Source organism: Pleurodeles waltl, chromosome 8 (genome assembly GCF_031143425.1).
Source record: "Pleurodeles waltl isolate 20211129_DDA chromosome 8, aPleWal1.hap1.20221129, whole genome shotgun sequence".
Lineage (NCBI taxonomy): Eukaryota > Metazoa > Chordata > Amphibia > Caudata > Salamandridae > Pleurodeles > Pleurodeles waltl.
In genome coordinates, this window is record NC_090447.1 from 688,867,477 (window position 1) to 688,884,349 (window position 16,873).

General features: G+C 42.9%; 1 protein-coding gene across 4 annotated transcripts in view; it reads left to right on the forward strand.

Annotated features, from left to right (window-relative positions):
* Positions 1-16,873, forward strand: part of PCYT1B (phosphate cytidylyltransferase 1B, choline) — a 1,028,131-nt gene that overhangs the window by 421,903 nt on the left and 589,355 nt on the right. For all 4 annotated transcript variants that reach the window (XM_069204810.1, XM_069204811.1, XM_069204812.1 and 1 more), the window contains exon 3: positions 3,403-3,519. In XM_069204810.1, the coding sequence (XP_069060911.1) occupies positions 3,403-3,519 (117 nt within the window). The remainder of the gene's footprint in view (positions 1-3,402; positions 3,520-16,873) is intronic.

Here is a 16,873-nt window from a genome sequence, read left to right on the forward strand (position 1 = left end):
TCCATGTTTGTATGTATGTAAGTAATTCCTTTATGTGCATTCTAATTCCAGGTGAGCTCATGTTTGCTGTCTCTTTGGTATTGAATTCTAAGTTGTAACTTCTCTTTAAAGGTTTGGATTTTTGTAAATCTACTTCATATTGTTTGGCCAACTCTGCTAACTTCTCATAAGCCAGTTCTGTACATTGAGTAACATCTTTGCACATGAAGCGTAATTCATCTTATGTGTATATTCTTAATTGCTACATTTCTAGCATTGCTATAATCAATTCATTTAATTCTAATTTCAATGTAGGCACATTCATTGTTCTGTCTCTGTCCCGTGTCTCTTCTGATCTAACATTACGATTTGTTGCACCTGTCACTCCTTGAGGACTCAGATTGTTTAACCAATCAGTTAGCTGGTGTGCTGAAAGACCTTTCAATTAATATTATTTCTCTGGGGCACATTTACTTGTGGGGCTCCAGAATGTAAAATTGTGATCTGATCAGGTGTGGGCAAGTAAGGAAGTGGGGTTTTCTGTGGAAACCTTGCATAAATAACTTCATGACAACAAACTCACCATTAGACGACAAGTAAACGCTGTGGCATTATCCTGTTTCCACCAACTACGCATGCTTTGCATGATTTTCAAATGGATCCCCACCAAAATCAGAAAGACAGTAACTCAAGCTACCATCACAAGCAGCCCTCTACCTAGGACTCCTCGCCCAACTCCTCCGCCGACTCCAGACCATAGAAGGCAGCAGCAAGACTTGTTCTGAATCTACTGAGAAAGACCCACATCACCTCAACCTAAAGGACCTACACTGGCTGCCCATATACGAGAGATGCAAGTTCAAGGTCCTCACAATCTTATTCAAAGACCTCCACAACATCGGACCCAATCTCATTAACCACAAACTCACCTTCCACCAGCCTCCAAGAGAGCTCTGATCAACCAACCTTGCTCTCACCCAAATCCCAAGAATTCATCACACCCGAAGTGGAGGCCGCACCTTCTCCTACCTCAGCGCCAAGAACTGGTATGACATATCCACCCACCTGTAGACCTCGCACACCCTCATCAAATTCAAGAGAAAACTCAAGACATGGCTCTTTGATGAATAGCAATCCTGCACGCAGCCACTACACCCAGCACCTGGATACCCCCAGGGTGATAGGTTGTGCTCTATAAATCAATTTTGGATTTGGATTTGGATTTGGAAGTGCAAATCCCTATTTAAACTCACACATCCATCACTAGTAAGCACAACCCTGGAACTTCTCCAATCTCTGGAATAGGGCAAGATACAGGGTGGACGATTTTTGGACTGGGTAATGACATGTGAACTCCCTAACACTAAACAAAAATATTGTTCCCCCTCTTATGGGATGAAACCATAACTCTGCTACCAGAACTGTAAACTCGTTTTCAACCTTCGCAGGGATCAAATGCTTCACCGAGGTTGACAGCCCTATTGACTCAGAAAGGAGTGTGATGAACCATACACAAATTTACATCAACACCATCCCAGCACTATAGACACCATGACCCATGTGGCCACAGAAGGAAAACTCCAATCAGGAACAAAGTTCAAACTTTGTTTTACAACTACAAAATTATTGTCAAAAAGGCAGTGCGTAAAATCAAAATATGAAAGTATATAAGCACCATCTGCTGCCCAAATCTGTGAAACAAGTTCAGACAAATTATCATTAACACAATTAGGCATTCAAGAAGAATCATGCATATCATTAATGAAATTATCTGAGAATCATAAATATATCTCAGATTAGATTGTATCAACATTTGTCATGTTCAATTAAATTGAGTATAACATTTGGGCTGGACACAGGCTGTCCCAACAGCTAACCAAATTAGGAAATGAATGTGTGGAGACAGACACATGTGGGAAAAAATACAAAAAAAGACAAAATTAATTTGAAAAAATATATCTCGTACTACAGAATACTAGCTAGAAAAATTAAAAGAGTGTATCAGCATGATAGATTCTATTCTAGAAAAAGGGACATGTCAAGGGGAAATGGCAATCAGCAGAGACAGTCATGCCTCTCCAAGGGACAGCATTCAAGGTTTCTTCATCAGCAAAGCATGTGGATCAGCAGCAAAGTTCAGTCAGAAGTATAATCAGAAAAGGTGCAGCGAGAGTATCTGACTAAAACTTTAAAGTCCATACCTAATATAAAACACATAAATCATGTTGATTTGCCGGATTGATGATGTCAGGTTACGCAAAAGGGGCACATCCACTCATCGGCAACTGGTGATTCCAAAGTTGCAGCACTCCATCAAATTCTGAGACTTTCCCTGAGAACGTGTGTGAATCCGTACAGTAATGGCAACAATTTATTTCACGTTAAGTCCACAGGCCTGGATTTTCTTTTCAAGGGCACTAAACTGAAAGTCTCTGTGCAATTGAATAATGAACCTTTTGCTACTTGCAACATTTCTCATGAGAAGGGAGCCTAAAGAAAATCTCACCTTAGAAAGAACAATGATTTATCACTTTTACATGGCTGCAAAATACTAGCTCTGCAGGCCTAAGCGAATGATCGCAGATCAATTGCATCACAGTTTATCATTGCAATTTGATAAATATGTAAAATAAAAACGTATAAACTAATCAATATTAACAGTTCATTAGTTTGAGCAATACATTTTGCTTTAAATGATAAATTTGTCAGTATATTTCAACAAATGTGGCAGAGAAGTGCAAATGTTACATTTCTGCACGTACCTTTAAACTCATAAGTCACACATTAAACTTTAAACAATGAAATTCATTTTGATACTAGCAATTAGTCTGGAGTCTAAATTATATTTTAACATTATTTTTATTTCAGTAACACATTGTTTAATAAGGAAGACACAATTGTGACCATCAGCAAATGAAAACATAAGCACATTTAATATATGTGTTAGTGCAGCTTGCTACATTAGACTGTCAAACATAAGACATAAATCTTCATCTTCTGCTGAGGTCTGGGTCACTAAAAGCATTAATAAAATGTATGTTCCAACAGAGGCTAACATCAAGCTTTAGTGTCCCTGTGCTGGCCAGAGCCCAGCTGCAAGCACTGCAGTGTATAATAGCTTACCTGAAGGAACAGGATAAAAACCATGTTAGCATAGTCAAAACAGGTAACAAATCTGGCAAAGAAGAATGAACCGGGCAAGAATGAAAAAACACGCAGGTTTTATAAATCGGGAAGTAATTGAATGTCAAAAGAACATATCAGGTGGTTTTGCAGGAATTAAAAATAAGAAAGCTATGGTATACATGTGTTATCCTGCTGTGATTCTCCAATCATTGTAAAGTATAGTTTCAGGCTGAAAACTTTATGCAGTAGTGATTTGCTGAATAATGAATACTTACCCTTTTACTTAACCTTTTACAGTGGATCGACCGGTCAGAGTGTATGCAGACGGAATATTTGACCTGTTCCATTCTGGCCATGCGAGGGCCCTCATGCAGGCCAAAAATCTATTCCCAAACACGTATTTAATAGTAGGAGGTAAGATGTGGGCATACCATGGGGGATATGATACCGACTCTTCAAGCAGCAAGACTGACAGCCAAAGTTAAAGTTCTAGGCTTTATTATTCTGTTCCTACAATGCATTATCATTTTATCTATTGATGTAAACTGTTTACGTTTTAATAATGAAATGCATTGTTATTATTATTGTGGTTACATTGTATTTGCATTACGCTTTGCATTACAAAATTCTATTGATCCCTTAAATACATGCATTCCATTCTAACGGTTAACAGAAAAATAAATTATATTTGTTGAAAACTGCAATATTCCATTGGTATCCAGTAATGCAGATTTACCCTGGTGTTCCTGGTACTTACAAAGGCATTCAGTCTTTGGTCCCAAGCCTCTCTGCGATCATGGAATTCCTCATTGACTTGCAATATTTTTTATCATGCACACAAGGGAGTATATTATCTATTATGCTACAAACAGGCTCCAATACCCCAATTAACAAAGGGTCAGTTAGGAAGTTGGAAATTTGCTCCTGTAGGAGGACTCCAACATTTGGAGACAATTTCCAACTCTTATGGTGTGCACAAAATATCTACAGCAGTCATAGATTTACGATGGTAGTCCAGGTATGTATGTGGGTTTTTAACTCTGTATTGCCATCATGGAAAAAAATATAATACTATCTTTGAAGGGAGCATCCTTATGTGTGTTACCGTGTTTTCCAAAAATTGTGCCCGTTACACCACCAGGAACAGCACGATAACCCTAAGCCTCGAAATACAGTAATTCCACCATTGCGGGTAGATATACAGTTTTATAAAGTGCTCTTTGCCAATGTAAAATTTCACTGATGCCGAATCTATGACTCACAAGGCTTGAATAGTACATATGTAAAGAACAGTACTGCAATCCTAAATTCAAACTGGGCCTTATGTCATTACTCCAGTGGAGCCCAGTGAGGCCTCCAAGTTCCCATCAACAGCTTCCTTTATCGAGACAATATAACGCAGGTGGTGCATAGTAGAACACATTGTTATGTTACTTCGAGCACAAACACTGCATTTAACATTTCTGTATGTTCTCCGTGGAACACAAAGTACCCACTCACAGCACACTATCACTGAGTTACAGTATTTCTCAAAACAAAAAAAGAGCACTACCCATAAGTAATTAAATACGCATTTGCAAATTCTTGTTGCCTAATGGCAAGGCATGGGGCGTCGTGCAACCCCCTCACCCCTGCCTTGCGTTAGCAGCTACACCCGGAGGGGGGGAAGGGGACGGAGGGCGGAGGTCGTGATGAGCCTCTTCTTTTTCTACAACAGGGCAGACTAAGGCTCATAAATAACGTGAACGAGTAGTGGGTGGGCGTGTGAGAGAGTGAAAAGATGGATGGGTAGATGTACAGATGAATGAGTTGAAAGAGAGGGTGGATGATAAATAAAAAGGTGCGTGGATGGATAAGTGAAAGAATAGATTGATGAATAAAAAGGGATGGATGGATGGATGAATGGATGAGTGAAAGGGTAAATCGATAATGAGAGAAAGTACGTATGCATTGTTTAGTGAAAGTATGGATGACTGAGTAAATGATTGGATGGATGAATGGATGGATGGACTAACAGGGTTGATGTATGGTCGAAGTGAAAGGTTAGATGGTGTTTGAGCAAATGGATGGATACTTGGATGGATGGATGGATCCTGGGGCATCATGAACACCCTACTTTAGCAACTATGGCAGGGATAATTTTCTTGATGAGCCTTTTCTGTCTGAAACTTGACAAACAAAGGTGAATGAGTGATAGAACGGATGGATGGATGTGAGTGAAAAGATGGATGGATGTATAGATGGATGAATGAATGGCAGGATGGATGTAAGGATTAATGTTCCCACGTGCATTACATGTGTGTTGTGAAGCATGCCGGACATTACTCTTTTACTGTTCTAAAATAGTGAACAATTAGGTTAAACTTTAAATGTACAAAAAAGGGCAAATAAAATGAAGGACTAGCCAGGTAGCCCTCTGGAGCTGCTGAACCAATGTAAAAAAACAATAAATAAATAATCTTAAAAAAAAAGTTAACACTAGGAGTGGAAAGATGAAAAGAGTACAGGTTAAAATGGGAAAACAAAGAGGGAGAGAGCAAAGAAACTTCCCTATTGTGCTGAACAGGAAATAATCAAAGGGTTCCTTTAAGTTTACAGTGGAAGGATGCAATTCATCAGACCGCTCTAAGATCAAGGTAGCCCGGAGCAGGACAAACACATGAATAGAGAGGAAAGCCATGAAATCAAAAGCAAAGAAGTTATGTAGACAACAAAGCCATCCAACCACTAAAGCCCAATCTGAGGAATGTTATGTACTGGAACCAATATATATGCTTATCTACAACTAGAACTGTCTGTAACCGAGACCTAAAAATGTTTGTATGAGGGGCAGGACCAGCACAAAGGGAAAAGGGATGGGAAGACAGATAGTTTCACAATCAAAAGCAAGCAAGCAACAAAACTACTAAGACGATATGTAATATTACATTGGAGTAAAAGGGACAAAAATGCACCAAATAAGGTGCACAGTTTACAAACTTCTTCCTCACAAACAAAAGGGCTTAGGAGGGATTGAAGAACTAGACTGCATGGCAGATTGCTTAAAAAAGACACACACAAAAAAATAACAGGAATGCACCATATTACAATGGAAAAGATACACTAAACTATACACCTAAAAGTTTATTTCAAGTTACTGAGCTATTTCATGACTTCTTACGGGCACCTTACTGATTTGCAATGCCTTTATTATTATGTACATTACAAATAACTCTATCCTCATACCTCAAATGCATTCCCTGATCTGTAAAAACCTTTAGTTTATATTGTCATGATTTTAAATGTAACCATGATTAAACGTAAATGTCCTACTCTTTTACTAAGGATTTTTGCAAGAATGTTCAACATCGAGCCAGATGCATGAAGACCTTTTACTGGTTGCAAATGACCCATCAGGCTATTTGCGACTGGTAAAAGGCTGTTTGGCATGTACCAAACCCATTTTGCTAGTCGGTAACCTATTACCGACTTGCAAAATGGGTTTGCGACTCGCTATTAGGAAGGGGCATGCCAAGTTCATCCCTTCCTAATAGCGACTTGCAGGCACGTGTATGATTGTTTTTTTTTTACCAGAAATGTGGTCGCAAAACAATCACAATTACCAGCAACTTAAAGTTGGTGGTAGCCCATTCGCAAACAGGATGGGTCCTCAAGAGACCCCTTCATCTTTTCGAATGGGGGTGCAAGCATTTTTAAAGAGCAGCTAGTGGACCCACGGACCACTGCCTACTCTTCAAAAATGCAAAGAAAATGTTTTTTTTTGTTGTTTTGTAATGCACCCCGTTTTCCTCTAAGGAAAACGGGGTGCATTACAAACAAAAATATGCTATTATTAAAAAAGCAAACACAGATATGGTGGTCTGCTGACCCCTTCCCGTTTGCGAATGGGGGTGCAACTTTTTTTTAAAGCAGGTAGTGGTCCTATGAAAATATTTTTTTTTGTTTTTTTTGTAATGTATCCCATTTTTCTTTAAGGAAAACGGGCTGCATTACAAAAAAAATGCTTTATTGAAAAAGCAATCACAGACATGCTGGTCTGCTACCCAGCAGGCCACCATTCCTGTGATTGTAGCCACTCATAATGGGCCACAAATTGCAACCTGCCTCATGAATTTTAATGAGGCAGGTCCCTTTGTGACCCACTGCGAATGATTAACAGTGTAGAGGACCCTGTTGTACATTTTGTATTGCGACAGGCAATTTGCGATTCGCAATAATTCACAAATTGCAAGTCGCAATACAAAATGGTAGTACAAATGGACCTATATTGCTAGTTTCTGTATTCATTCCTGACATAGCAAATCCATTTCTGTGCCCAACTTCTAAATGTATAAATTATTTATAGAGAGTTTATAATATTAGTAGTCATCTAATGTAACTGCACACAAATATGCAGTTGTCACAAGGATAACTTTATGCATGCTGTGTCACAGATGTAGAATCATCAAATTCTGGCTTTGTAGGGCCAGGTACCCACCACCTTACTTTTGGAAACCGACTTGCAAAATGGGTTTGCGACTCGCTATTAGGAAGGGGCATGCCAAGTGCATCCCTTCCTAATAGCGACTTGCAGGCACGTGTATGATTGTTTTTTTTTTACCAGAAATGTGGTCGCAAAACAATCACAATTACCAGCAACTTAAAGTTGGTGGTAGCCCATTCGCAAACAGGATGGGTCCTCAAGAGACCCCTTCATCTTTTCGAATGGGGGTGCAAGCATTTTTAAAGAGCAGCTAGTGGACCCACGGACCACTGCCTACTCTTCAAAAATGCAAAGAAAATGTTTTTTTTTGTTGTTTTGTAATGCACCCCGTTTTCCTCTAAGGAAAACGGGGTGCATTACAAACAAAAATATGCTATTATTAAAAAAGCAAACACAGATATGGTGGTCTGCTGACCCCTTCCCGTTTGCGAATGGGGGTGCAACTTTTTTTTAAAGCAGGTAGTGGTCCTATGAAAATATTTTTTTTGGTGTTTTTTTGTAATGTATCCCATTTTTCTTTAAGGAAAACGGGCTGCATTACAAAAAATATGCTTTATTGAAAAAGCAATCACAGACATGCTGGTCTGCTACCCAGCAGGCCATCATTCCTGTGATTGTAGCCACTCATAATGGGCCACAAATTGCAACCTGCCTCATGAATTTTAATGAGGCAGGTCCCTTTGTGACCCACTGCGAATGATTAACAGTGTAGAGGACCCTGTTGTACATTTTGTGTTGCGACAGGCAATTTGCGATTCGCAATAATTCACAAATTGCAAGTCGCAATACAAAATGGTAGTACAAATGGACCTATATTGCTAGTTTCTGTATTCATTCCTGACATAGCAAATCCATTTCTGTGCCCAACTTCTAAATGTATAAATTATTTATAGAGAGTTTATAATATTAGTAGTCATCTAATGTAACTGCACACAAATATGCAGTTGTCACAAGGATAACTTTATGCATGCTGTGTCACAGATGTAGAATCATCAAATTCTGGCTTTGTAGGGCCAGGTACCCACCACCTTACTTTTGGAAACCTGGCTGAGTCCAAACAGGAAACTCTCATCTCTTTGTTTACTTGTTGGCATGTGACCAATGTAGGGCTTAAATCTTTAAGGAGGAAAGGTTAAAACAGGGAAAATGTATATAAAAAAAGACAAGTTAAGAAGAAAGTAGATATTTCTTTACTATATCTTTGAAATGAGAGTGGCTCCTTCATGTTTAACGCTATTTATTAAAATTGAAATATATTAGGGGTCATGGCCTCGGAGGCCAACATGGCAAACTCTCTTTGATCAAGCTCTGCAATAATTCCCCCATAATCCTGCTAATATTCTGCTGCATCGGCGGTCACCGGTCTGGCCCGGGAAGAATTCGGGCTCTGAAGTCCAGTAGGTGGAGGGCACGACATTCACTAGCCTTCCGTCGCTGTTGGGGACCCACGATAAGGGTGCTGTTGCCGTCAACCCTTAGCAGCCGAGGTGGATCAGCACAAGGTCGGAGGTAAGGACTTAGATAAAACGGCCCTTTGTGGCCCGCATTCCTGCCACACAGCAGCAGTACACCCGGATGGACAGTGAGAGTCCCAGGAGGGAATCAATGCGGCCGGCTGCCTCGCACCAGGTGGGCAATGCAGGGCTTCCATTGCCCTGGACAGAGAACGGCCTGGTGTGCAAGAAGGTAGATGATTGCATTGTGTGTCCTGAGTGCCCTGCAGCCTGGTCATTGGCATTGAGCGCTACATCCAACATGGCCTTTGGTGGGCCCCCCGAGTTGGAGAAGGTGGGGTCCTGTCCTGCTCCTTCTATAACAGGAAGGACGGGATGATGCGTTGCAGTTCGTGTGAGGGCCCGGGACTATGGACTGCTGGTGGCAACCTGATGGGAGAGGGCCCGATGAAATAGGACTAACATGCGGCAGCCTTGCCAGCGAGGATGGTCATGTACTGTGAGATAGGGTCTCCCCTCTAACCTCACAGCAAAAATCCAAATGGTTTCCTCCTTGACCTCCTGTCCCCTCCGAGACAGTGAGGAGTCACCTCTCCAACCCGGCTTACCACCATTTTCACAGCCGGACTGGGAGTCCATCGTCTGGTGGCAATAGAGGCTAGGAATTGCCTATCAATGCCCATGCGGGCCTCGCCCACTGCACACCAGCTTCAGTGCCTACCTGTGACTGAGGGGCTGCTCATGCTGCTTTATAACTGGTGCACAAGCGGCCCCGTATGCCTCTCCCCCCTCTTGGACGGGCTTGGCTCTGCCTCCTTTGTTCCCTTTGGAGGCCTTTGCAATATCTCTGGGGACCCAGTGAGTGAAGATATTGGCATCTTTCTGAAAATAGGCTGCGCTCAGTCGAGTGGGCAGGCCACACACTGGACCTCCCTGTGGAGACTTACTCACCTCCCTCAGTTCCAGGTTCACTATCCTGACTGGCTGGGACTGTTCAGATTAAGCCGGAGACCCTGCACCCTGCAGGGAATGAAAAATACGGCCTTCCCCGACGCCCTCAGGACATGGGCTGGGGTTGGAGCCACTGAGGTGTGACGAGACCCTTGTCGATGCTCACATCGCCGTGTGCATCACTCAAGCTGGAGACTGACGAAGGGAAGGAACATCGTGGCTAAAGATAAGAAGTCTAAATCACTAAAGCAAGACAAGATAGACTGCTATGTGACAAAAGCAACTCCTGTGACAGAACCTACTGCCCAGACCATGCCGGGCAATGCAGTGCTGCTAAGGCAACCCAGGCCTCAAGGGATGCACTAGAGGTTGGGCTTGGAGAGGTCAGATTGGAGGTATCTCTTCTACAGCAAGACTTATGAAACACTTCTCAGAGGGTCACCACACGGAACCAAGGATATCAGAGGTGGAAGACGTAACTGGGGGGTGCAAGATACAGAATATCGTGTATGAAGGAACAACCTGCATTTCGTTGGCTTAACCGAGGGATCCAAGGGCCCAAACATGGGGGCTTTTTTGACCATGTGGCCAAAGGCATCCCTCCCACCAGATCAGTTCTCCTCCTGCTTCATCATTGAACATGCTCACAGAGCCCTGAAAGCCAAGTTCCCTCCCCGTGCCCCCCTGCGGCCCATAATAGCAAGCTTCTGGAATTTCTCGGACAGGGACATGATACTTAGAGCGGTCCACCGCCTTCCAGAACTCTAAGATTATGGTCTTCTCAGACTACTCTCGCAAGGTGCAGAAACAGCACAATAACTTTCACTCTGTTAAAACCAAATTGAGAGCGCTCCGACCAGATTACATGCTGTTGTTCAGAGAAAAAAGTGAAGGTTTTATTTGAGGGCAAGTTGTTCTTTTTTCAAACTCCATAGGAGGAATGAGAATGGCTGGGGGCACCCTCCTCTGAGACTGCTAGTAGGAAACCAACCAGGTAGAGAAGCCCCTTCTCAGGGAGGAGCGAGACCCAAAGCTTTCTGACCTGACCACGGGAAATGTGGATATGATGATGAAGCCTAGTGACAATGGACCCCCATGGAATGATCAGAGGAGTGGGGAAAGATCCAGAATACCCTTGGACACTGAGGGGGATGCACCCCTAACAAACAAGCAACAACCCACTCAGAAATGGAGCAAGCAGACCCCTGATCCCACGGAAGGGGATCTATCCTCAGAATCAGAAGATATGCACCCATTGGTAAAGGAGTTCGCATGCATGGAACAAACTAGTCTGAGTGCTACTTACTCTGCAGCTGATGGCATGGCGGACAGAGAAGGAACAGATAGCTGACTTGTGATGCAGAATTATACCTGGCCTTAGGGGGGAAGTTCGGATCCCTCCTGCTTAGCCCTCACAAGGCTTATTAAGCCTTTAAGGACAGTGTTTGAACGTCTGCCTTTCTTTTCTTCCATTTCTGTTCTCTCCTACACCTTTCTTTAACCCCTTTTTCTTTCCTTTTCTTTTCCCTTTGCTTCTAACAGTTCTATGTTAACTGTTGTTACTCTCAAGGTTCTGTAGTTGAGAGTGAAAGTTGGGCTGTGGGCTACAGACCTCTCATTATACTCTCTCCATGCAAGCTTTGAATTGGAAGTTATAGTTTGCTGTGGGGGAGGCATGTGGGGGGCGGGTGGAAGATGGGGTCCGGAGGAGAATTTCTACCTTCCCATACAGTTTGTTAGAATGTTTTAAAAAATTCAACAGTCATTGCTATATTTTGAGACTGACAAATGAGGACGCAGGGGACTGTACAAACTGATTACTCCACAATAGCACCATACAACCTTACAGAGGACTACCCACTCATACTGTTAACCTCTTAGCTGCTGGGCCATTCCCCCCGTGCTGAGCCTTTTTTTGGCTATTTGGGGTAGTTCGCACTTAGGCCTTCATAACTTTTTGTCCACATAAGCTATCCACGCCAAATTGCGTCCTTTTTTTCCAACATCCTAGGGATTCCAAAGGTACCCAGAGTTTCTGGGTTCCCCTGGAGGAGACCAAGAAATTAGCCAAAATACACCTAAAATGTCGTTTTTTTAAAAAAAATTGGAAAAAGGGCTGCCGAAGAAGGCTTGTGTTTTTTTCCCTGATAATGGCACCAACAAAGGGTTTGTGGTGCTAAAATCACCATCTTCCCAGCTTTAAGGAACTGGCAGAGCTGAATTAGAAAACCACATTTTTCAACACAATGTTGGCATTTTACTGTAACATACTTCATTTTTAATATATTTGGTGCTTTCAGCCTCCTTCCAGTTAGTGACAGGAATGGGTGTGAAACCAATACTGGATCCAGGAACGCTAAGGATGTCTGACAAGTAGACAAAATTCTGAATTCAGCAAGTTGTCATTTGTGTAGATCATACAAGGTTTTCCTACAGAAAATAACAGCTGAAATAAAAGAAATTGAAATTGAGCTGAAAAAACCAGCCATTTTTCTCCACGTTTTACTCTGTAACTTTTCCCTGCAATGTCAAATTTTTTAAAGCAATATACCGTTACGTGTGCTGGACTCTTCTGGTTGCAGGGATATATAGGGCTTGTAGGTTCATCAAGATCCCTAGGTACCCAGAGCCAATAAATGAGTTGCACCTTGCAATGGGTTTTCATTCTATTCCGGGTGTACAGCAATTCATTTGCTGAAATATAAAGAGTGAAAAATAGGTATCAAGAAAACCTTTGTATTTCCAAAATGGCCACAAGATAAGGTGTTGAGAAGCAGTGGTTATTTGCACATCTCTGAATTCTGGGGTGCCCATACTAGCAGGTGCATTACAGGCCATTTTTCAAATAGACGTCTTTTTTACACACTATCTTACATTTTGAAGGAAAAAATGTAGAGAAAGACAAGGGGCAAGAACACTTGTTGTGCTATTCTGTGTTCCCCCAAGTCTCCCGATACAAATGGTACCTCACTTGCATGGGTAGGCCTAATGCTCGCGACAGGAAAGGCAATATGGAGACATCACATTTTTACACTGAAATCTGACGTGTTTTTTGCAAAGTGCCTAGCAGTAGATTTTGGCCTCTAGCTCAGCCAGCATCTAGGGAAACCTACTAAACCTGCACACTTTTGAAAACTAGACACCTAGGGGATTCCAGGATGGGCTGAAATGTGGGGCTCTCACCAGGATCTGTTACCCAGAATCCTCTGCAAACCTCAAAATGCGGCCAAAAAAACACTTTTTCCTCACATTTTGGTGACAGAAAGTTCTGGAATATGAGATGAGCCACAAATTTCCTTCCACCCAGCACCCCCACAAGTCTCCCGGTAGAAATGGTACCTCACTTGTGTGGGTAGGCCTAGTGCCTGCAACAGGAATAGATCACACAATGGTCAATGTTGGTCCTTACATGAGGCAACTGTTGACCCTGGGATGATCCATTCCTGATGCAGGCACTAGTTATAAGCACTCAAGTGGGGTAGTGTTTTTATCAGGACACGTGAGGAATCACTGGGTGGTGGGAATTTTGTGGATCCCAGCATATTCCTGTAGTTTGTGTGACAGAAATGCAAGAACAATTGAGTTTTTATTAATCATTTCATCTTTGCAGGGTATTCTGGGTAAGAAAACTTTGGGGAATCCACACAAGCCACACCTCTGTGGACTCCCCCGGATGTCTACTTTCCAGAAATGTTTGGGTTTAGTATGTTTCCCTATATGGCCACCAAACCCAGGACCAAAAACACAGACGCCTGCCTTACAAAACCAGTTTGTTTTGTGATAGACAATTTTGATGTCTCCATAATACCATTTGGGCGGTGGAATTTGGGGCTGAACTAAATTTGGGAGCTCCCAAGAGGGCACTCTCTCTCTGTGTTTGCTGCCGCATTTACCTGCTCTCTGGGTTGGGCTAACCCACTATTGCCCCGTTGCACAGACTGTGATTGCGAAGGGACAGCAGGACTGTCCTCATCACCTCCCTCATAATTTACTGGAAAAGGACTTATCCAATGGGACATCTCCGACTGAAAAATCACTCCCAGAGTCTGTGCCATTGTCCTATGCCTCAGATGCTGTCTCAGTGTCTGCTGTGTCAGTCTCTGATCCTATGCTAGAGCTGTCCTCTATAACCCGAGTGACGGCGTCAGCAGCAGTCATCCATCAAGATGCCATCTCTGCTATTAGCTAAACGTTTGCTCAAAAACACTAGCCTACGTAGACAGTCACAAAATTGCTGGTGTGTGTGTGATAAGTGCAACAGTAGAGGCCACCTTACCTGCGCTCCGTCCCTCAATCGGCACGTTCTTTCAAAACACTCAAAAAACACCTTGTCACATACCATTCGTCACAGTCTTTAGCACCTCCTGCGTCCAGTCCAGCAATCATTATTGGTGCTCCCACTCCCATGTCCTCCTCCTCGGATTCCCTCATTACCATTCAGCAAATGTGCCTTTCATCTCTCCATAGCCGCCACCCATCCCGCACATACATTTCATTAGTATTATAGCATAGGAAGTAGCTCACTTTACTAATGTACTCAGCTATTTACATAAAATACAGATTTGCTCTTTGCAGTAAGCATATAAACCTTCGGCGCTTCTTTATGGCACTTAAACTGCCACTAGACAAATGTCTGATACTTTTGTAGCAGAAAAAGAATCACAAGACTTACTTGACTTTTTTTATTGCTGCCTAAAAGCTACAGTTGAAATGCGTCAGATGAAGTATGTGCATTGCTTTGACGATCTATGTAGATAGATATATCTATTTGCATGGATTTATCTCTCTCTCTCTCTCTCTCTCTCTCTCTGTATATATATATATATATATATATATATATATATATATATATATATATATATATGTATATATAGATCTATCTATAGCTATAGCCATGTAGATAGATATATATATCTACATAGATAAATATATCTATATGTATAGATGTATATATATATGTAGATCTATATTTTTTTAATTAGTTGTATGGTTTCCTTGGGGGCCAAAATGGCCCCCAGGGAAACCCTACAACTGCTAAAAAACAGTATTGCCCCCACAGGGGGTCGCCCTGCCCACGGGCGACCCCCTGTCAAATTCTTTCTTTTCTTTAAAAAAAAAAAAATTAACCCGGGGGGGGAGGGAGGCGCCATTGAGCGCAATCGCGCTCGATCGCAACCCCCCAGGGGCCACCTACCTCATTATGAAAAAAAAAAAAAAAATTCCAAGGGGGCCAACCCCACCAAGTGAAATCCCTGGTGTTTAGTGGTGTTTCCTGGCCCTCGATCGCACATGAAAGGGGAGAGTCTTCCCTTTCATACGAGGCCTTCCCGAATGTGCGGAAGGCCGTTTGAGGCTGTTTCCCCCATCGGAGCAGTGGGGAAAACAACAATGTGACGTCAGTGCGTCACAAAGAGGCGGGGGGAGACACGGAAAAGCTTCTGTGTCTCCCGGGTAGTGAAAAAAAAAAAAAAAAACCTCAGGTGCAACGCACCAGAGGATTTTCTAACCCCCTCCCTGGTGTCGGCCACTGGTCGTAACCCGCACCAGGGAGGTAGTGCGGGCGTCGGCCAGTGGACGACGCCCGCACTCATTGAGTTAACCTGGAACATCAACGGCATAGACAATAAGATAAAGTGGGGCTGGTGACACAATATCTCAGGAGACTGCAACCCGATATAGTCTTCCTTCAGGAAATCCACCTACAGTGGGCACACTGCAGATTCCTGGGAAGGGGCAGTTATCACCCTAGCACATGTAGGGTTTTCCAGAGGAGCTAGAGTGGTAGCTATATTGATCAAGAAAAACATTCCCTTTCGGATTTCACGTACATGGCAGGACCTCTGTGTCAGATACGTTGGGATGCAGGGATACAAGGGGTGGACTGAGATGACTCTGGTGTGAGTAAATGCCCTTCCAAAACTCTAGACTTCCACTATGGCCAAAGTGATGGACATCCTTCTAGACCCCACTTCCACAATACACATAATAGGCGGGGACTTCAATGATGTTGTGGCCCCTGTCCTGGACCGTTCCAGGACATATGAGACTACTGCTCAGGGAACGGCACTGGCACAGTTTGCAAGTGGATTAGGATGGGTCGAATTTTGGCAGGACTTCCTCCACATAGATAGCAAATATTCCTACTTCTCAGGAGCCCACTGGGTTTACTCGAGGGTAGACAACATCTTCATACCTTGGGGAGAACTGGGAGAAATACATAAAGCCGAATACTTAGCAAGAAGCTTATCAGACCACTTCCCACAACTGGTCCAAATAGGGCGATTCCGCGACAGGCGTAACGCTGACTGGAGTCTAAATACTTGGGAGTTGAAAGATAAGGATGTTGCGACCACTTCATAACTCAGACACCATCGCAAGTTACATGGCCACAATTCCTACCCTGGCCTTAGCTGCGGATGCCCGGGACTTCCAAGGGGAGCTGACACTGAACAACATATTGGCCGCAACATCTAAATTGCACCCAGGAAAGTCTCCAGGGCCCAATGGGATTCTTGTTGAATTCTACAAAAGGTATGCTAACATATTTGGGCCCCACCTACTAAGCCTTTAAAAGAATGTCTGGGCCACAGGGGAGCTTTCCCCTGACCTCCAAAGAGCCACCATTGTGATTCTCCCTAAAGAGGGGAAACCCAGGGATCATTGTGACTCATACTGCCCAATCTCAATATGTCATATTGAGACCAAGCTGCTTGCCTCAGTTCTTGCTACGAGGCTGCTGCAGGTAATTACTTCTCTGATAAATCAAGACCAATCAAGATTAATGCACAATAGGTTGACTTTCCTTAACCTAAGACGCACACACAACTGGCTAAACTCTGTCCTGACACGCTTGGCACCACATGTTTTTCTCACCTTGGAT